The sequence below is a fragment of the Triturus cristatus genome, chromosome 7, assembly GCF_964204655.1.
Source record: "Triturus cristatus chromosome 7, aTriCri1.1, whole genome shotgun sequence".
Classification (NCBI taxonomy): Eukaryota; Metazoa; Chordata; class Amphibia; order Caudata; family Salamandridae; genus Triturus; species Triturus cristatus.
This window is the reverse complement of record NC_140590.1, coordinates 1,268,681,345-1,268,703,764: the sequence shown is the minus strand read 5'-3', so window position 1 is coordinate 1,268,703,764 and position 22,420 is coordinate 1,268,681,345. Positions and strand designations below refer to the sequence as shown.

The window sequence follows — 22,420 nt, the reverse complement described above, 5'->3', positions numbered from 1 at the left end:
ACCGTAGGGTCTTCTAGTTGGAGTGCCTCTTCTCATCCCCCTGAACTGTAGGGCCCCCATGGACCTTGCCATCTCGTTCTCTTTCTTCAGCTGGGTGAGCTTTTCGTCCACTGTCGCCCCGCTCTGCACCTCCTGTTTGAATCCAGAGATTCTCAACCAGGCCTGTCTTCGTTCGGTGATCCCTATGACCATTAGTCTGCTTGAAGTTTCCGCCCCGTCCAATGCAGTTTTAATGCATGAGTTGGCTATGTTTTTACCTTCTTCCAACAGGTGGGATGCTCTTAGGCGGTACTCTTCAGGGAGATGTTTGACTAATTTCCCCATCTCGTCCCAGTGCTGGTACTGGTGTCGATTGAGAAGCGCATTGGAGTCCGCCATGCGCCAGTGCATTGCAGCGTTCCTTTCGACCTTTCTTCCAGTGAGGTCCATTCTCCTGCTTTCCTTATCGGGGGTGGCCCCGAGGTCGCTGGCACGTTGGCCCTTCTCCTGGCCGTGGAAGCGATGATGGAGTCGGCAGTGACCGCTCCCTTGATGTAAGGCGGGTCCAGGGAGGAGTGCTTGTATTTCTTCTCCGTCCTGGGCGTGATGGACCGGCATGTTGCTGGCTCCTTAAAGGCCTCCTTCCCCTGGTTCATTACGCTTTGGAGCATGGGAAGGAACTGGCTCCTCGTCTGAATGGGGAGCAGGGTCTCGAGAAGGAAATCAGCTTTTGGCTTCTCCTCGTCCAGTTTTACCCCAAAGGCTGCTGCAGCACTCCTGACGACCATATTGTAAACCCCGATGTCGTCTGGCGGCGAAGGCCTCGAAGGATACGTGTCCACGGGCTCTTCGGGATTTTCGGCGTCGATATCTTGCCAATCCAGCTCGTGAGTGGTTGATGGCGCCGAGCCGTAGAATGACTACTGGTCGGCCTCCTCGTCTTCGCCTTCATAGTAGGTGCCTTCTTCCTCCTCTTCAGGATCTCTCGGCGGCCCTTCGGTGTAGAATTCGTCCTGTTCCTCGATCTCGACGACGTCGGTCGACGGAGTCGTTGAAATTCTGAATTGTTTCAATTTGGCGTCGAACTCCTTCTTCCTCTGAAGGATGCTCTCCATCTCCGCCTCGAGCCTCCTCTTCTTCTTCTCCATTTCGGAGATGCTTTCGACGTCGACCGCGGCTCTTTTCGACGGAGCTTGCGTCGACGCTGGCTTGTCTTTCTTCGCCGAACGCCCCGTTTCGGGGGCTGTTCTCGACGAACTCAGCCTTTCGGCGTCCTTCGGCACCAGGGAGTCCTTCTCGCAGGATCCGCTCGGCCTTTTGTCCATGGATCCACCCTTGGTCGTCGAAATTTTCGGCGCCGGTGCTCCTTTTGAGGACTTTGACTCAGATTTTCGAGAGTCTGTTTCGGGTTTTCGAGGCCCTTTCGGGGGTTTTGAACTCGACGATTCTCTTACCTCATCAGGCGTTTTCGTATCGGTCTCTGCGACCGTGAAGACGTCGGGTCCTTCGGCGATGTTGTCCTCATCGTCGGTGGAGAGGCCCAGATCGTAAAGCGACGGGGCCTTACCCTTTCCTTCCATGCTGAAGTTAACTCTTCTCTGGCGTTCTCTCACCCGGAGCGTCTTCGGCGCGAAAGCTGAACAGGCGTTGCAGTCCTTGCTCGGGTGGTCGATCGGTAGGCAAAGGTTGCAGACCGGATACTGGTCCTTCTGCGCGAACTTGTGGTGGCAGTTAGGGCAGAATTTGAACGGTGTCTTGTCCATTGCGCTCAGAGCCTCTGAGTGCGCATCTTCGAAGGGCGTCGAAGAAAATTCCTGGGAATTCTTCCTTCTTCGCGTCCCCGATGTATGTTATTCCTCTCTGTGTTCTCAGTTGTTCTTTCGACGAAACTTGCGTTTTCTCCCTCTTCCTTCGATTGAAATCCTGGAGCTTCTCGATGACGATCCAGACCCAACTGAAATGGTATGTTTTTGCAGGAGTTATACTACCAAAACAAATACAGAGGGCAACTTCGCCGTTGGAATGATAGACTGTAATAACTATTAAGAATTCGGAACTCCATTTAAAAAGCATATTTCACACCCAAATATAAATTTGGCGGGGGAAAAACGCACTTTGAAAATGTAAATGTGCAACTGTGGGTCCGACTACATAGGCATAGCAACATTTGAAAACTGCTTCCACTTTTCAAGCAAATTTCCAACTTTCTAATTTTTTATGGCTTCACAAAAGCATCCCAAAGCTTGTCCTGAAATTTATGACTGCCACAGGCTTTCTGTAGCATTGCGGAGCATAATTTTAATCCTGGAAAATTGCCACTAGGTGTAAAAATTTGCATTTGAAAATCTAACGCAAATGCACCTTTGCACATGTAATTTTTTTTGGTTTGTTTCTCACAGGGAACATATTTGTTTGCTGGACAGAAACTCATTGCATATGCCCACGGGAAATATTTTCTTTTGACAGGAAATTTCTAAGGTGGGAAACAATCAGTAAGATGTGTGTGACCACCCACAAACTCACATCTATGTGAGTTTTCTTACCAACTTTTGAAGTGTAGCCTTCTAAAATGCCCAAAACCCAGCCCTTATCTATTAGCTAGTGATTGTGGCTATATTCATAATGGTACTTTGTGAATATAAAAGTTCACCATTCGGGATTGTTTGAATCGCGATTTAGAATTTACAATTTCAAAATATTTCATTTTCTGCCCTTAGGTTATACTTAGGTGCTGCGGGTGCCGAGTGGTCCTGTGTTTGTGTCACACCGTTAGAGTGTCCTGGATTTTTGGTCCAATAGCACTGTGCATTATGGAACATGGAGTTGGATTTTTTACTTTATACCTATGGGCTATAAACTCCCAGCTTGCAAAATATAATTTGATTAAAAATCAGCACTAGCTAAGGGTGTCACACTTGTCATTGTGCCACTTGGCAGCGATGTGATGTTCACAACGCTATGTGAGTTGCTCCTTTTGTGAATTGAGCCATTTTTGGTATCTTAAAATGAAAAATGCCTAATTTTTACAAAATTCCATCTCTATAAATAAAATTTCTACTAGGTGTACATAATTTGAAAGCATATTTTCTCAAACGTTCCAAAGGAAATAAAAAGACAATGCATGCAAAAGTACAGAGATTAAAGAGGCAGCTAAACCCACTCACTGTGGTGGTGCAAAGTAATCGCACTCGGACACATGCATGAACTTGGGGAGGAGGCAGCGGGTAGGTTTAGACATCTAAGTGACCCACCTACCAGTATAGTAAAGTAACCTCTGTTTGCCCACTATATACATTTCCTTGTGAAATTTGTGTTTGTCCATCACATGTATTTCCTTATGAAGTTTGTGTACCTTACACCTAATGCTCATGGTGCCCATCGCCATGATTATGAGGGAACGTCTTATCACTAATTGCTGTCAAAAACAGGAGGTCAAGGGGATTGGAAAAATATAAGCCTAAAGATGACTTAAATGGGTAACACATAATGAGTGAAGAGAAAATGTTCTGCAGTGTGTCCTAAACATGTCCAATGATCCCCCGCACCTGAAAGAGAGCATGGATTTAACAGAGGGAGCTGCTGACCAGTTTGAGATTTCTCAGTTGACCAGCGATCTCATATGAAGGCTGCAGATGTGTGTTAATTATGGGGAGCTTTTGGAACGCCTTCCATGTGGATTGGGTTCACCACGATGAGTCTGCATCGATCCACCTTAAAATGTCTTTTAGAAAAACACACTGGAAAAATCCTCCAACATTATCCAGAGAGGAACTTTGCGCATCAATCCAACTGTTGACTTTACCCTACCCCGCCAGCCTCTGATGCTCACCAGTGAATCCACTTGGAGCACTGCTGCCTTCTAATGGCTGCTTTTTTACCTGACCATTCTGATTGTTGGCTTTCGACATTTTTTATACTTTTAATTCAAACCTTATTTACGATTTCCATTTCTCCCTTATGCATTTTCTTCATTTTGTCTTATTTTCACAATGAAGATATTATCGAACCACTTAAACCTGGTTTGGACCTTAAATAATTTATTCCTTTAGCTGTCTTGTTGGTTGGTGAGAAATTAAATCTCACACACGTTTTCTGGGGAACACCTTGCAAGTTGGGCTGATGCTCCAATTAGGGAAACTAGCTTGTCTATGTTGCTCCTTCCATTTATGCAGTACGGGAGCTCAGTCAGAGCTCTTATCTGGACTGTGACCTCTGTCTTGCTAAACTGAAGTTTCATTCTCTACACTTATACTGGTTTTTCTTTTATGTACATTAAATAGAACATTTTATTTTCACCCAATAAGCGACCTCATAACTTTTATTATTGTTTGTCTGAATGAACAGCTAGATACATTCCTAAAAGAATGCATATTTCCATTTACTATTGCCCACAGTGGGTGCCCCCATTATTGCATGTGCAAGGCTTTTAAGATCTGTATCCAAACACAAACACAGCACATAAATGTGACATTCTAGAGTATTTTTGGTTGGCTTGAAATCTACAATTACTAGTGGAAAGTGTGTTTAAAGGTTTAGAAACACTTAACTCATGTCATCCAAAGAATGGTATTTTATAACTAAAAGCTGTGTAATCTTATGGACACGTCATTAGTTAAATTCTAGTAAATGTTGAACTGATGGTTCCAATCATAATGTGGTGAGTTTAGACATCCTGGGCTTTCAAAACATGCAAATAGTACAGAGCCTAAAAAGTTTGCCTCACTACAGTGACTTCCAGAAGCTAAAGTTTGTTTTTTGAATTTCATGGCTACCATCAAAGGAATTACAATTATATGGCCACATAGAACGTGCACCCCTGTGCCAATGTTAAACAAGCATTGGCATAGCCAATAGGTCTCGCCTTTGGGACCTTATAAGTATTTAGTTATGCAGCACAATAGCCTTACTGCAACAACATTAACTGTCGCATGGCTAAACACTTATAAGGTCCCAAAGACGAGACCTATTGGCTATGCCAATACTTGTTCTTTGACTGTTGTGGGGGCAAGAGGGTATCTTTATTCACGGAACGCTGAACCGGAGTAACCTGCTCTTCCTCTTCCATGTTGGAGTCAGCTTCGGACACGGAGACTCCTTGAGCATGATGTTCTGTGTCGGAATCTTCGCCGAAGATGTCCGGTGTCGAGCCCCTTTGGTGTTGCATCTCGTAACATCGAGCCAGACGGTCACAAAGCGTTTTCTTCGATCGACACGATCGGCACGCGTCGCAGTCTTTCTCGTCGTGTTCTGGGGACAGGCAGAGGATGATTGGAAACTTAGCACGACACCCGGGGCAGAACTTGAAAGGAGTCCGTTCCATCGACTGCTGGCGCTGTCGGCATGGGTAGACCCGAAGGCCCGCCACAAGTTTTCCAATCGATGTTGTTTTGAGTTGAAGCGATACGCGAAGAATGGGAAGCCAGCGATTTATAACAATAACGTTGAGGGTAGTGGATTGCGCATCGAAGGGGTCAGAGAAACGGTGCCGAACCGGAGCGCAGCAATACACATCCAAACCCGATGGTGCCGATGCCCATGCGCACTATCACCGAAAGGAGTCGCCGCCTACCTCGTGACTGGAAAGACTTCTTCGAACAAAAACAAAGTGCAAACATCCGGACCCAACACTAGGTGGCGGGCTATGTACAGCATGTGATCTACAGCTCACATGCCTCAAACAGAAAGAAATGAGAAGAGACAGTTAAAAGGAGAAAACCGGAAGCCAATGAACTACCCACAAGCCATGGCACTGAAACACATTTTCAGGTGGATGTGCACAAAGGATCATACAAATGGTCACTCTGCAGCAAGAGCCAATGGCTAAAAAGGGCATAAACCCATGCAGTAGGCTATCATGGAGGGAAACAGTGTAAATGACACTCATAAAAACCAATGACAGAAGAGGGACGATCCATAGCCCTCCCACATCTGTATAAATATATATACATGTTAAAACCTACGCTTCCAAATGGAATACGTGACCTTTCATGTAACAAGATATATGCCGTTATGAATTAACAGTGTAGCAACAATCCTCTATTTCTTCATAATAAATAGCTCAAACAGACCTTTGGAATCTATAATTACTTTTCCCAATGAACCAATCAAGACCACAGCCTTTATCTTGGCTTGTCACCACAATCAAATCAAAGCTTTCTCACAAGGCAACCCGTATAATTTATTGTGGTACAATTAAAAATTTGTTCAAAATTACATTGTGAAAACAATATAAAAATTCCATGTAAGAGGGCCATATATGGATTATCATAATTCAAATCTTTTCTCCCCACGGTTTGCTGTGAGTCATCAATACCTAAGACCTTGCCTACTACAGCAAACTGTACTAAAGCTAGCAGAGAAGTAAAGTGTTACATGGAATGCTGAATCAACCCACCCATAAATGATTATTGACAAAGATATGATTTTGCAATATATGTCCTTTATACTGCCTAAATTGTAACCTTTCATAATAAACAGCTAAAGTCTACAACCTTGATCATTGGTTTGTCATCATAACCAACTTATTCCAGCTGTATTGAGTACAAGGTTTCCTACAAGGCAAAAATGTTCAATAAATGCATTCTTTTGCAATGGAAGCACACAAATACTCAATCAAAAGTGGTACTTAAGAAGGCCAGCATGTAGGAAGAGCCATAGCCCTTCTCTGTGTACTTCTCAACTCATGAAAGATCAACGCAGTCAAGACAGACCTAAACATTTTATAGGTAGAGCTCCTCAGGGTTCACGCTATTCCTTAACATATACCTGAACCGCCTGAGGGAACTTATCTCAAATTTTGCACTTTGATTCATTACTTATGCAGATTTAACTGTTTGTCTGTATCAATCAAGACAATCCATATGGCCACAAAGACTCAACTCTTGCCTGTCAGCTGCCAATGACTGAATGACAATTACTCTTCTCAAACTGAATGGCAGCAAGGTCCTCATCTGGGGCAATAAAGTCCTCTAGAACCACATTTATTGGCCAATTCCAGGGTTACTTTCCTCATCCCTACCTGCAGCTAAGAAATGTTGGCATCCTGATGGATAATCACCTCATTTTCCCTCTCAAACTACAGCAGTAAGACTTGCTGTAACACGCTTCGTTTCATTTTCTATTCCACATCCTGCCATTTCTACCACAGAATAAACATATTGTGGTACCACTCATTTTAGACTACTGTACTGGTATCTGACCTAGTCCTCCCCGAATTCCTATTTAGTATCCTGCAACATATCTGCAGTGGGTCAAAAACCACAGCCAAGGGGTGCCCAATGAGTTTGTCAGTTCTGGACAAAGGAGAAAGCTGAATTTGTCTCAGATGCGCCCCTCCTGGTCTACCGCCGTGATTGTCCCTGTATTTAAGAAGGGGGACAAAGAGAACCCACAATGCTATCGGGCAATCTCATTATTGGATGTTACGGTTAAGGTCCTGGGGAGGGTGGGTCTAAATAGGTGGTCTGTCTGGAAAGATGAGAATAACATCTTGAGCGACGTCCAGTATGGATTCAGGGTGGAGAGGTCGACAGCAGGCCAATGCCTCAACCTCCATCTAATCATCAATAAATATACGGTGGCTCAGCCTGAATCCCTACATCTTGCGTTTATGGATTTCACGCATGCTTTTGACAAGGTTAACCGAGCTAAACTGTGGGCACTGCTTAGCGAGCTGGGGGTCGATTCTAGTAGTGTGGCACTATCTTCGGGCCGCTTTTCTCAGAGAGCCGCATGCACTGGTTAATTTTCTACAAGCTGTGGGGTCCACCAGGGGTGCATACTTGCACCTTTTTTGTTCACTGTGTATGTGAATGGGTTAGAGTCCGTGCTCCTATCAGTGACGGCCGACTGCCCTAAAATTAGGAACAAATTTCTCCCCGTTCTGCTATACGCAAACGATGCTGTCCTGATGGCTCAAACCACACAGGGGCTGGATTTATTGTTGGCCACGTACGTGTCTTTTATGGGACTTCTGGACATCTCTGTCAATTTTTCAAAGTCCAATGTAATGGTAGTGGGCCCCAAATCTACCCGCAGTAAGACCTTTAAGGTATCTAATTTTACTCTGTCCAAAGTCAATGCCTTCCCTTATCTGGGAGTTTTATTTGATGCCAAAAATTGCTGGAAACCCCTGGAGGAGGCCAAAAGATAGAGGCCGTAAAAACTATGGGGGCGGTTTTTAGTTTCGCATATAGGCTTCGGTCTAGGGTACAAAGGGACCGTCTAAAAATCTATCAAGCTAAGGTGGACTGGATTCAGACTATGGAGAATAACTTTCTGTGCAAGCTGGTCCAGGCCCCCCAGCCCACCCCGTTTTTTTCTGTGCATGCAGAATTAGGCCCCGACTATGTCTCGGATCTATTCGCCCTAAGTCAGTTACTGTGCTGGATAAAGATTTGGAGTAGGGAGGAGCTGAAGCTAAGTCGGCTGATTATTGAGGACTATTTGTCTCTGGATCAGGTACTGAGTATTACATGGTTTGCCCATGTCAAGGCATCTTTTCTTTCCTTAGGCAGGCCTGACTTTTTATGAATCCAACTGATCTCTCCCCCATGAGCTGGGGTGTGTTAAAAGATTGTTTCTGGAACGCTCCTGCTTGGAGAGAGAAAGCTTAGAAATTCAGAAGCTAGCAGTTGGGGGCATATGCTTTTAAAGACTTCTTAGGGATTGGAGCCATACCTGTGCTTGGTTCCTTCACAAAATGTTAGGTTCTTATTGGGAAGGTTTAGATTCAATCAATTGCATCATTTTTTGGCATCCTCGTGTGGGTCGGATCGGTCTGAGGAAAGGGCACCCTGTGGCTGCGACAATGTGTCTTCACAGGATTTGCATAATTTTACAATGATTTGCTCTTATTTTAGCTGGCCAAGGAAGCGTTTTTTAATCCCTTTATTGAAACCATTGTCTTTTGAACAAGTTAGGTCTGCCTTGATGTACTTACAGATATTACCTAAGGTCCAAGTGATTCTTACTGTTTTATCCTTTTTACGAGCTGTCTGGACGTCAAGGGAATCGAGATCTGATTGACTATTTTATGTGTTCTCTGTTTTATAGTTAATTGTATTGCTTGCTTTTATTGTCACAGCATGAATTTGATTTTATCTTCATGGATTTGTATTCTTTTATGGTGATTTTATCTACTGAATAAAGGCTTATTGAATTGAATATACCCCCAGAATGTGTCAGCAAGGCTGTTAACCAACATCTATTTGAGAGATCACTGCTCAGTGCTGGCTAAGGTCTTTATCCTTACCCAGACCCTCCAGCATTCAACGATTCACAAAAAACATCACGAAATCAGCTGGCCAGCGCTATGGCCGTGATATTTACCAAACCGGCCGCAAAAAAGGCTCCCGGAAGGCAGAAAAAAAAATGCCATATAATTGGCTGTACGCGCATACGTCACCACGTGAACGGCGCTGTACAGCCGTATTAGCTGCCTGCTTCCTCCATTACAATATTGATGAAAGAGGAGCGAGAAAAGGAAAGTATCACTTCTCTGCCCTCCAGCTTGCAGGCCCGACTGCTGGTCATATATTGCAGGAAAGAATGTAAAAAATTAGGATCCCAGCACGGGGACGGGCAGGGCGGTAAAGGACTCATCTTTTCTTTCTTGGGTAGATCATACAAATCTATGCCGCTTCAGCTGCCCTCCCCCTATTCTTTCTTCCTCCCTCTTATACCCTGTCTAGCAGCCACCACTTCTCTCTTACTAAAAACCCTGATTTCAGAAACGGGTTTCACCCTCCTCTCCTTCCTTCTTTAGTTGATTTGTTTCCCTGTGAAATGGATCCAAAAAAGAAAACCAGTGGAAATGTCGTCTTTTTCTGACATTTTTCTATTCCAAAGCATTGCTTGAAATGGAAAAATATAAATGCAGGTACTCAGTACCAGAGTACCTGTTTGTTTCTGGGAAGTGCCAGTACTCTCTAATTAAAGGTGTTGCATTTCTCTTGAGAAGTTGCCGGTACTCTCTCGCTCAAAATAAAAAAGTGCCGGTACTCCGTACCGGACAGTACCAGCCCATTTAAAGCACTGTTCCAAAGTGCAGCGGCGGGAATACAAGGTTCAAAATATGAAAAATAACTAAATAAAGCCAGACAGAGTGGTACCAAAGTGGCCAGATTGATTTTTTCACACCCAAACACATTTGCGTCACTCTACAGTGTTTGCAAGTGAAGCGCTACTTTTGTTTACTTGTCTTTCTTTGAATAGCGTTGTTTCAGCCCGGGCGGGGAACTAGTGCACCAATCTTGGAGGTACTGCAAACACGTTGATTGGAAAACAAAATGTGTACTGCGGCTCGGTGTTCAGGGAAGTGGTCTTTTTTACCACACTGCTTACGGTCTGTAAGCATATGCGCACTGGATATTGAAATAGGTCCATTCCATGCCCTGTGTTCATGACCTTAACTTTTTAGGCAAAAGCACTCACTGATTTCTGAAAAGTGAGTGTAAAAGCGTTAAAGTAACCTTGTTGTTCCTGCTTACATTTCACATGCTTTACTTAATTTTGCATTCCCTACGAGTGTTTGCTTTTTCCAAGATGTTGTTTCTTTTTTTTGTAGGCAGCATATTGCTCTTGTCTAGTGCGTAATTTAAATTGAGCCGCATCCAGGTGTTTATAGCGGGAGACAATTGGGCTGTAGTTGACGTCGCATGCCAGTTTCTCGCGGTGGGGCAGCATGGTGTTTAGTGGGGGAGAGGATGACACACTATGGTCAGAGCTACCAAATTTGGAACTGGGGAACCTGATTCTGAAGGGTGATCATTGCGAGATGTTTGTCCTGTCAGCACTGCCCATAAAAGGGAGTCAGTGTACACGATACAAGGGGAGGCTGTGTGACTGCACCAAGGGAGCGAAGGGGGGCTGTGTGGCTGCACCCAGGGAGCGAAGGGGGGCTGTGTGGCTGCACCCAGGGAGCGAAGGGGGGCTGTGTGGCTGCACCCAGGGAGCAAAGGAGGGCTGTGTGGCTGCACCCAGGGAGCAAAGGAGGGCTGTGTGGCTGCACCCAGGGAGCAAAGGAGGGCTGTGTGGCTGCACCCAGGGAGCAAAGTGGTGCTGTGTGACTGCACCCAGGGAGCAAAGGAGGGCTGTGTGACTGCACCCAGGGAGCAAAGGAGGGCTGTATGACTGCACCAGGGGACAAAGGAGGGCTGTGTGACTGCACCCAGGGAGCGAAGGGAGTTCCATGACTGAAATCAGGGAGTGCAAGGAGCTGCGTGACTGAAACCAGAGAGCGAAGGGAGCTCTGTGACTGAAACCAGGGAGTGGTGAAAGTGGTGCCCTGGCAGGGGTGAATACATGGGCGCTAGAACATCCCAGCGAGAAATATGGCCCCCTCCCACAAGGTTAGTAGATTGAAGCTGGTCTTCCGTAGAGCTGCAGAAACTTTAAACATGCCTATTTCATAGTGGAATACTATGCTAAAACAGGTTCCATTGATTTAGGGCTGAAAAAGAATGATTACGAGTAAAATAAAGTGCAGCAATAATGCCGCTAAAGTTTCGTTTTTGTGCTGCTAAATTTCAATTTCTGTGCAGCAAAATTTGCAAATCTAGGATGCGATATACTGGGGGGTCTGCTTACCACTGTTGCTTATGATATTGCTCAAGTCCAGCGAAGCCAGCTCTTCACGTTCCTCCCTCATCAGTTTTACCACCTTGCACTTTTCTAAGGTTGGATTACCTGTAAAAGAGTGAGAAAAGCAAGAGAGGTTATGATCTGCCTGGCCTCACTTCCATGTGTTCTCTTGCTGACAAAAATACACACCATTCCAGATTAATCTTGAACGAAATAATCTTGTTTAAAGAAACTGCACTATAAAAGCCTCGCTCTTCAGCTGGAACTGCACTGCAGTGTAGACAGTTCAACTAGAAAGCCAAAAGAAGATGAGTGGTCTAGTGGGTAAGTTGTCACATGCGTGACCAGTTGACCAGAGATCAAATCTACACTTCTCCCTTAATCAAATTGTGTTCCATGACAATTAGGTCAACCTCTTCACAAAAATCTGGGGCAATCAGAAAAATCATCACATCTATATAAGAAACCTAAGAAACAAAAACGTAAATTCTACTGTAGAAGTGGGTGGCCAGTGGTTTGAGAAAAGGCAAAATCGACTACCTTCGTCATAACAATGTGAAAAACCTAAGTAATACATATTTCGTCCAAACTGTTTTGCGTTAAATATGCTGTTTGAGATTTGCTTTGAAACATATCTCCTCAATGCCCTCAATTCCTGTGGCTCTCCTTCCCCTCTCTTATTTTTCCGTTAGTTGTCAGGAGGGTACATTTCTTCCCTTTCGCAACAGCGGCCTGATGCTCTCCTACTGGTCATTATTTCCCTCCAATTACTGCTGAGTTGTGCTCCAATCTCTCATTAGTCCCCGGATGACCAAGCACTCAGGGAGTAGGTGAAGAGGCTGTAAACAAGTATTTCTATTCAGAATGTTAATCCAATAGGTTTTTTTCTTGACCAATGTTTCAACAAATAGCCCAATTACCACATATTTGCACAATACCACTTTCCTAGTACAGATGGGAAAAATGATAAGGGAAACTAGAGATCAAGGAATAACAGGAAAAATGATTTAAAAAAAGTAAGTGCCCAACAAAGAAAATCTATTTTTACTCTCTTTTAAACACCTCACCTTTCACTCCAAGGTCTTCCAGTTCTTGTTTCAGTACAGCAACCTTGGACTTCACTGAGCGGTGCCCTTCAAAGAGCTTTTTGTAGTTCTTCCGCACTCCACAGGCATTGATATATCGCTTTAAGCGTTTAATCGAGGGGTGGTCATCTCCGGTGGGCTGTTCCCTCTCAGATGTCTTCTGCAGAGAGGAGGAAAATGTAATCATTACCTGAGAGTTAAGCATACTTTCAGTGAAGAACAGTGTCCGATTAGTGATGCTTGGCACTGTCGGGTATCTTTAACGCACAAAGCACCAGGACACCAATACAAAGACCGTGCTGGGGCTTCCTGTAACACAGAGAGACTGTACCAAAGGAGTTTTCAAACCCTAATTTTATTCCCTAATAAGGAAAAGGCACTCTCCGATTAAAGTGGTAGGCTTCGTCATCGGGCCCCACCTCACTATGGTTCCCAATGCTCGGCATGGTGGGCTGTATCTGGAGCTCTTTAGAGATGTGCATGACCCTGTCAGCAACGTGATTGGGACCTCATCCTCTAAAGCTCAAAACAAGTTACTGTTCACAGACTACATCACAAATATTAAGTGAGAAGTCTATTCACTAATTGAGGTTTACAAAAAGCATACTCTGTTTATAGCCTTCCAGGAACTATTGCTCGAAGGCTGCATTATCTGGTAATGATAGTATTAACAAATATATTACTCGTTATCCATACAGAATCATGTTTGGGTACTTGCATTAAAAAAAAACAATCAGTAGTTTCAAAACCTGTATTTCACAGGGATGCAGTTAGATCCTTGAAGTATTTTATATAATATGAGGTTTTGACATAATTCCCATGAATCCTGGAGTTTATCCAATAGAATTTCCTTTCCATCAACTACAATCTTTAAGAGCGACCACACATGTAGTTCAGCCCCAAATCCCACTACTTAGCTTGACAATTTGATTGGCATCCTCCGCTTGAAAGATTAACCAAATATGACAGTTCCTATTACAACCATGGCCCTTTGGTGGGTGCATTTTGCAGATAAAATCTTGAAAATACCACAGACAGAACCTTACTTACCACAGCAAAATGCTTTTTGTTTTAAATCGGACCTGGTGGAAAGGATACTTAATTTCCTTCACTGATTTTAATGCAAACAAACAAAAAGCACAGTCCAGAATGCAACACAATGTTTTCGAAAATCATTTTTCTGTTGCAAAATTCTGCCTTTTTCTTGAAAAATGCATCAAAATAAACATGCAGTACACAAAATTCACACTGGGTAGCTTGTATTATGGCCCAATAATGTGGTCTCTAGGTTTTGATGACATTTACAAACCCCTCAGCTTCTTGTTAAAAGAAGCCCTCAAAAATATTCCCTAAAAACTAAAGATGAAAGGGGGTTACGGTTGAATGTTTATAATAACTTTGCCATAAAAAAACATATGAAATTCCCGTCAATTTTTAGCATTAACAGTGTGTGCCAACTTCACCATACCAAGTGAGCATCATCTCCCAGCCCTGTCATTACTTGATAAAGTATATCTTTTATAAGTGTCTGAAAGTTTCCATGATGGCGTCCTAACATTTCTTAGTGACACTGGTGAGAGTTATACAAAGATGGCTGCATGAGGCGATGATAATTGGAGAACTGCTATATGATGGGAGAGGTAGGTGGGTGGAGGCGGTGGTAGTGTCAGCGCGGCAGTGGTGGGTGGTGGGGGTGGTGGTGGGTGGATGGGTGTGCGTTTTGATTTATTATGCTTGTTGTGTTTTTTTATTGATTTTATATAATCAAACAACAGAGGGTGAATACCACTAAATTGGAGCCTACCCACATTACATACAGCGCAAACCATGAATAAATAAATAACTGGCAAGGGAAATTCTGTGCGAAGGCTTTTTTTTTTTTACCTTTCCATTGATCTTTTACTCATTACTTTGCACTGACTGTTGAAGGTAGTTTTTTAACTGCGTTTTATATGAATTGAAAATTGTATATTTTTATTGAGATCTTTGCATATGTGAAGATGTTACCAAGATTATATTTAATGGCCAATATAACGGAAGTGTACAATTATTATTAACATTTGATCTATGTCCTGCTCTTACTGTCGCACAGCTAATAATGGGCTGGTTTGATTTAGGCATAAGTCACTTTATGGTTTTAATCAGACAAGCGAGAATGATTAGATGATTTTATTTATTTATTTATATAGAGTTTTAGAGAGCGCGAACCTGACCCGTAAGGGTATCAGAGCGCTTTACAGGATAGACAGGTGGTATACAAAAGACATGTTATGTTATGTTATTAGAGCATGTAGAGCGCACGATTACCCTAGGGTGTCCTAGGAGGGATGATACATTTGGGGGGAAAAAAACACAGATAGGAACAATTACAAAGAACAGGCGGTCTCAAGTCCCGGGTGGGGTGCCCAGAGGAGCCGGGTAGGAATCATTCGGGACAACCATGGAGAGGCCGTAATAAGAGGTAAAACAAAGTAACTGAGGTGATTGTAGTGCATGTGTCAGAAGAGGAATTTGCCCATTAGGAAGGTTTTTTGCCTTCTTTTTAAAGCGTGCCAGAGACGGAAGTCTAATGGCGGGCGGGAGTGAATTCCATATCCTTGGAGCAATTAATGTTTTAATGAATGTTTTCATGTTGTGTATTCTTTTATAGTTTTTTATTAACCGAATAAAGATCAATTGACTGACTGAATTCAATCAATATAACCACCACCCCATGGTATGATGTGTGTGGTGGTGTTGGTGTATAATTGTGTGAGCATATGATGGTGGCTGTGTCACTTATTATTATTTGTGCACACCTGAGAAGTGATCTGTTTGAGAGAATATTGTTTGTTATTTTGTAATAGGATGTATGATTGTATGACTAAGTTTGTGCAGGCACAATATATAGCATTGGTAAATGGTGGCTTTGGTATGTAGGACAATAAAGTGTTGGCACATGATGGTGTGTGTGTTGCTGTATTAGGACTATTCAATCAAAACCACTTTATTCGATTAATTAAAATCATAGAAGTATACAATACAAGATTTAAACAATTTAAAAACATTCTAACAGTTACAAGATTAAAAAATTAATTTATCACGGTGGATCAGTTTGTAAAAGCTAATTAATTTCCTCCAGTAAAGCTGCCTCTCTAATCCTTCTTGACCTAATAGATGCAACGAGGAAACTAGCAACACCAAACATAGTTACTGGGGATTCCATTAATTGTAAAAACAATAGTGCAGGTCTAATTTGTACATGTACAAAAGCTTTCTCTCTCAATATAGGGAAGATAAACCTTTTCCTAGCTTCATGGTACAGGGGACAGAAAAACAAAGTGCATCGTATCTTGGGGAGAGAAGTCGTCACATTTACAGGGTGCTGCATCCTCCGGCCTAGACCAACCCTGTGAATCACTTAATACTAGGTGAATCTGGTTAAAACGGAATTTAGTCAATAGCCATCTATGATAAGATTTCGTAACTTTTGACAAATATGGGTGCATGGCCAAAGATGGAATAAGCAAGAAGTGAGCCCTTACTGTAGATTTACTTAGCTCCTGGGATTCTCGCTCAACTTCGCAGTGCTTATTAAAATTTGTTTTGACCCATATTAAATCAGCTTTACATAGGCCTTCAGGATTGGTGAAAATCTCTGGGCGCCCAATTTTCTCAGATAGCGTTTTAATGTAGGACAGCCACTGGATTTCCTTCATATTATCTAATTTAATACAATCTTTCAGGATACTACGATTTAGCGTAAGATCCGGGTTTAACCAGGTTCTGATCCATAACAGAATAGGAGCTATTTTTATGATGTCAGAAATATATCCAATCCCCAATTCAAGATGGACCGAGTGGGTCGCAGTAGACTGAGGGAGGCCGAGAAGGGCACGTAAGAATTTGTTTTCTTCTGTTTGTATGGGATCACGTTTGGTATACCCCCATATTGCGGCCCCATACCTGGCTATTGAAACAGTTTTAGCTTGGTATATAGCTAAAATAGCCGCACAGGGCTTCCCTCCCAGCCTTTTCGCTAAGCCCAATATTGCTGCTGAGGAGCTACGTACCGCATTCACCTTGGTAGAGAGTTGAGGAGCCCAGGTTCCTTTATCATCTCCTAGGTAGGTGAACACTTTTACTCTAGAAATAACTTCTCCGTTGCAATAAAAAGTTTTAAGATGGTTTTTTCCCTTGCCCAATGACATAATGTGAGATTTACCATTGTTAACCACAAAGTCCAAAGATTTCATGAAGTCCCCAAAAGAATCCAGTAATCTTTGAAGCCCGAGTGGAGTCCGGGCCAATAAAACTGTATCATCCGCATAGAGGAGTACAGGTATAGGGGTACCATCCATCCGTGGAATATCGAGAGAAGCGGTTAACAGATTATCTTCTAAGGAGTTTATGTACAATGTAAATAACATGGGAGCAAGGATACAGCCCTGGCGCACCCCTCTTCCAGATTTAAAACTAGCAGTACATTTCCCCTCCTGAGTCATCCTTATTGAGGCTTTCAGATCTTTATGTAGATCCGCCAAAAAATACACAAGGGGCCTATCAAGGCCCAGTTCCAGGAGCATAGACCATAGCTTAGACCTGTTTACCAGGTCAAATGCCGTGGACAGATCCATAAAACCTAGAAAAATCGATCCCCCTTCAGCTTTTGTATATTTTGCAACGATTAGGTGTAAATTAAGGCACTGGTCCTCTGTACCCCTCCCCGGTCTAAAACCATACTGGGCATTGGAAATTATATCTTTCTCTGAGGCCCAGTTTGATATCCTGGCTAAAATAACCTTTCCTAGAATTTTGATTGAGGAATCCAACAGGGATATGGGCCTATAGCAACGAGGATCTCCCCTTTGGCCCTTCTTGAACACAGGATTTATGGTCGATCGAGACCAAGACTTCGGAGAAACTGTTACGGCCGCAGAGTTAAAAACATTTAGCTATATTTTAGCCCAGAACTTAGGGTTAGCCTTATACATGTTGGAAGGCACCCCATCTGGGTCTGGCGCCTTGCGCCCAGCCGTTCCCTCAATGGCTTTCTCCACCTCTTCTATAGTAAAATTGATAGGTGGAATAGGAGGATTAGAAATTAATACCTCAGGGGGTTCCAGCTCAAGGTTACTCCCATAGATTTTTTCAAAGTGACCTAGCCAGTCCTCCTCTGAGATGTTCAATTCTAGCACAGAGTTCTGGATGCCTGATAGCAAGGGAGAATTAATAATTTCCCAGAACTTAGAGCTATCTTTCAGTATAGATTTATCCATTAGGGCTACCCATGCATCTTGTTTAATTTCCCTTTTTCGTGCCTGAATAACTTATAAATACTCTTTCCTTAGCTGTGTAACTAGCCCTTTATTTCTGGGATTATCATTAAGAGCTTTTTTAAGTAGTTTATGAGCTAAGGAACATTTATGGTTAAACCAACCACAGGCAGGTTTGCTTTTATCAACTCTTCCTTTCATAGTAAGTTCGTTATCCACTTGAGAGCAAATAGCTTCAAATGACGTTATTACATCCCTGCCATAAGAAGACGGATCAGCACATATGTTTAAATGTGAGCCAACCTTTGAAGTAATTAAGTAAAAAAAATCTTCAGGGGTTACCTTGCTCCAATTCAATCTCCTCCCCTGATCTTTAACTTTCACATTGACTACAGCAAGTGGCAGAGTTGATTTGTTCATAAGGGAGAAGTCATTAGCTAATACCATTGCCACCGGGTTATGATCACTAAAACTAGAGGGTATAGCATTATAAATAATCACATGTCTTAAAAGCCCTGGGGATAAAAATATGTAATCTATTATGGATTCACAATCCCTAGCAGCATACGTGGGGACACGATTATTTTTATCAGGGAACCCTACTTCATACAATTCATTCTTAGACAAAAGGGTCTCCAGAGCTTCCCCCTTAGAGCTATGTTCAAAATGTTGGGGGGTTGTGAAATTTGGGCCATCATTGTCTCTATAATGGCAATTTAGATTACATAAATGCACATTAAAATCACCCATCAGGATGTAATAACAAAAAGTGGATTGATTTTCCTTATAAGATTCTAAAAATTTGGACAGCCAGTGTATATGCTCGTTAGGGGATTCTTCGTGCTGAGAGTTATAACAATTAACAAGAATTAACTTGGTATTGTTTGTCAAGCATACATCTAGAATAAGGCAATTAAGGGAGGTACATGCAACCTTTTTAACTCTTCCTATGATGTTTACTGAAACCAAAAACATGAGACCATCGAACTCAGAGCAGGAACAAAATAGGAAGTATAACCATCAATCCAAAAGTCGCAGTTCTTATCCCATGTCTCTTGAATGGCTATAATATCATATTGTTTTAAAAAATTTAGCCAGTCGCTATCATTTCTTTTTGACCGTAAGCCCGCAATATTCCATCTTAACAGTTTTACCTATTAGGACTATTGTGAGTGTGCACTATTGTGCGTATTTGGATGTATGAAGGTAGGTGTGTTGGCTTATGTCTCTAAAGATTGGTGGCTGTGTGACCATTTGTATTGTATTGGTTATATACATATATGTGGCCGGGTGTGGGTGCATCAATGTAGCTGAATGGTTTTGTGACAGGGGTGTGTGAACATATAATGGTATTTCTGGGGTTATTTATGATATGCAGATTGATGACTGAATGACTTGACGTGATGGTGCATGGACGAAGGTATGAAGGCATTTGATTACTCAATAATATTTTATAATGTGTAGTTTGTTATTTTGTGTTTGAACAGGGTTGGGATGGATCACGTACTGATTGTTAGCGTTGGAAGAGAAGGTTGACAGTTCAAAAGGTGAACCCAAAGTCTCAATTTGGAAGTTTTTGTAAGCTTCCTAATTTTAAATGGAGAAGCCACTATTAGGAAATGTATCAACCTTAACTCCTTTTCAACTTTTTTTTTTTTTAAATTAAATTTTTTTTAAAAAATCAAATTTTTAGAAAAAATATATTCCTTTACCTCACTTCACTTCAACACCATATTGAGTCCTTCTTAACTCCCACGTCTGCTAATATTTGAGAAAGCTTAAAATGAGATGTGTTTGAAACTCTGATTCAAATTATTTGTTTGTTATTTAAGATGTGACTAAATTCTTAGAATGACACTGTAAAGGTTTAGTCAATGCTAAGCTGCATGGGTGCATGATGTTCGGTGTGTTGCATAGGATTGATGGGTGTATGATGCTGGATGTGTGCATGTACGATGGTGGTTTTGTTATGTTAATCCTACTTGATAAAGCACAACAAATCATGCCCTAAGGTAAAGCTCAGTGCTCAGCTAGTATAAGCAAGAAAGACAACAACTTAATCAATCTATCAATAATTTGTAAAGCGCACTACATACCCTTGAGGGTTTCAAGGCGCTGGGGGGAGTGATGCTGCTGCTATTGGTTGAAGAGCCAGGTCTTGAGTTGTCTCCTGAAGGTCAGCAGGTCTTTGGTCTGTCGCATGTTGAGGGGGAGGGTGTTCCAGGTCCTGGCGGCTTGGTGGGAGAAGGATCTGCCTCCGGACGTAGTTCTCCGGATGCGTGGGACCGTGGCCAGGGTGTGGTCAGCGGAGCGGAGCGGAGTTTCCTGTTGGGTACGTAGAAGGAGAGCCGACTGTTGAGATAGGCTGGGCCGGTTTTGTGGAGAGCCTTGTGTGTGTGGATCAGGAGCTTGAAGGAGATTCCTTTGTCGACTGGGAGCCAGTGCAGGTTCCTCAGGTGGGGGGTGATGTGGTTGCGGCGCGGGATGTCGAGGATCAGGCGTGCGGAGGCGTTCTGGATTCTCTGTAGTCTGTTGATGAGCTTGGAAGAGGCTCCGGCATAGAGGGCGTTTCCGTAGTCAAGTCTTCTGCTGACTAGGGCCTGGGTGACTGTTTTCCTCGTGTTTGTCGGGATCCATCTGTAGATCTTGCGGAGCATGCGGAGGGTGTTAAAGCATGTGGAGGAGACTGCGTTGACTTGTTTGGTCATGGAGAGTTTCGAGTCGAGGACGACTCCCAGGTTGCGTGCGTGGTCGGTGGGTGCCGGGGGGATCCCAGTGACGTGGGCCACCAGGAGTCGTCCCAAGCGGAGGGGTTGGACCCGAGGATGAGGATTTCCGTCTTGTCTGCGTTAAGTTTGAGGCAGCTGTCCTCCATCCAGTCTGCGACGGCCTTCATTCCCAGGTGGAGGTTGGATTTGGCGGTGAGGGGGTCCTTGGTGAGGGAGAGGATCAGCCGAGTATCGTCGGCGTAGGAGATTATGTTGAGGTTGTGTTGTCGGGCGATGCGTGCTAGTGGGACCATGTAGACGTTGAACAGCGTCAGGCTGAGGGAGGATCCTTGAGGGACAACGCAGATGATCTTGGAGGCACTGGATCGGAACGGGGGAGGCGGACTCTTTGAGTTCTGCCGGAGAGGAAAGAGGAGGTCCAGTACAGGGCCTTCTCTTGGTTCCCGGCGTCGTGGAGGCGTGTGCGTAGAGTGCAGTGGCAGACGGTGTCGAAGGCGGCGGAGAGGTCCAGGAGGATGAGGGCCGCCGTCTCGCTGTTGTCCAGCAGGACCCTGATGTCGTCTGTAGCGGCGATGAGGGCGGTCTCGGTGCTGTGGTTACTGCAGAATCCTAATTGGGACGGGTCCAGGATGTTGTTGTCTTCGAGGTGACGGGTGAGCTGGGTGTTTACTATCTTCTCGATGACCTTTGCTGGGAACGGAAGCAGGGAGATGGGCCGGAAGTTCTTGAGGTCGCTCGGATCCGCCTTGGGTTTCTTCAGTAGAGCGTTGATCTCTGCGTGCTTCCAGATCTCAGGGAAGGTGGCGGTCTCGAAGGAGAGGTTGATGATTTTGTTCAGGTGGGGTGTGATGGAATTGCTGGCTTTGTTGAAGATGTGGTGCGGGAGAGGGTCGGACGGGGATCCGGAGTGGATTGTTCCCATGGTCTTGATTGTGTCCTCGATGCTTATGTTAGCCCAGGTTGTCAGGGTGTCGTGGACGGTGGGGTGCGGTGTGGTCGGCGGGGGCCGTCCGGGATCTGAAGCGGACATTGATGTCGGTGATTTTCCGGTGGAAGAAGGCGGCGAGGGAGTCGCACAGGGCTTGCGAGGGTGGGATGTCGTTGGCGTTGGAGCTTGGGTTGGAGAGTTCCTTCACGATGTTGAAGAGCTCCTTGCTGTTGTGTGAGTTGTTGTCAAGGCGGTCTGAGAAGGAGGTCCTTTTTGCGGTCCTGATGAGGTGGTGGTGGTTGCGGATGGCGTCTTTGTGGGCAGCGCGGCTGTCTGGCGTCTTGTCGCTGTGCCATATGTTTTCCAGTTGCCGGCAGGTGCGTTTTGAGTCGAGGAGTTCCGGGGTGAACCAGCTGACTCTTCTGCTGGTGTCTCTGCTGGTGGGGTTTTTCAGTGGGGCGACGGTGTTGGCGCAGTCGTTCATCCAGCGTTCGAGGGTGAGTGCGCCTTCATCGGGGTTGTTGGGGCTCGTCGGAGGGTTGAGTGCGAGATTTGTCTGTAGTTGTTCTTGGGAGACTTTGCTCCAGCAGCGGCGGGGGGTTTGTAGGGTGCGGTGGTGTGTGAGGGGTTTCCGGAAGGAGAAGTGGATGCAGTGGTGGTCTGTCCAGGTGAGTTCGGTGGTGTGGCTGAAGGTGACGTGAGGGCTTGAGGAGAAGACGGCATCTAGCGTGTAGCCGGCGATGTGGGTCGGCGTCGTGACGAGCTGTTTTAGTCCGAGGTTGGCGAGATTGTCGATCAGGGTGGAGGAGTTGCTGTTGTTGTTGTTCTCCAGGTGATAGTTCAGGTCTCCGAGGAGGATGT

General features: G+C 44.2%; 1 protein-coding gene across 1 annotated transcript in view; it reads right to left on the bottom strand.

The window, feature by feature from the left end:
• HIRIP3 (HIRA interacting protein 3) overlaps positions 1-22,420 on the bottom strand; it is a 200,035-nt gene that overhangs the window by 45,855 nt on the left and 131,760 nt on the right. The window contains exons 5-6 of the mRNA XM_085618783.1: positions 12,630-12,807; positions 11,569-11,667 (exon numbers count right to left, since the gene is read on the bottom strand). Of these exons, the coding sequence (XP_085474909.1) occupies positions 11,569-11,667; positions 12,630-12,807 (277 nt within the window). The remainder of the gene's footprint in view (positions 1-11,568; positions 11,668-12,629; positions 12,808-22,420) is intronic.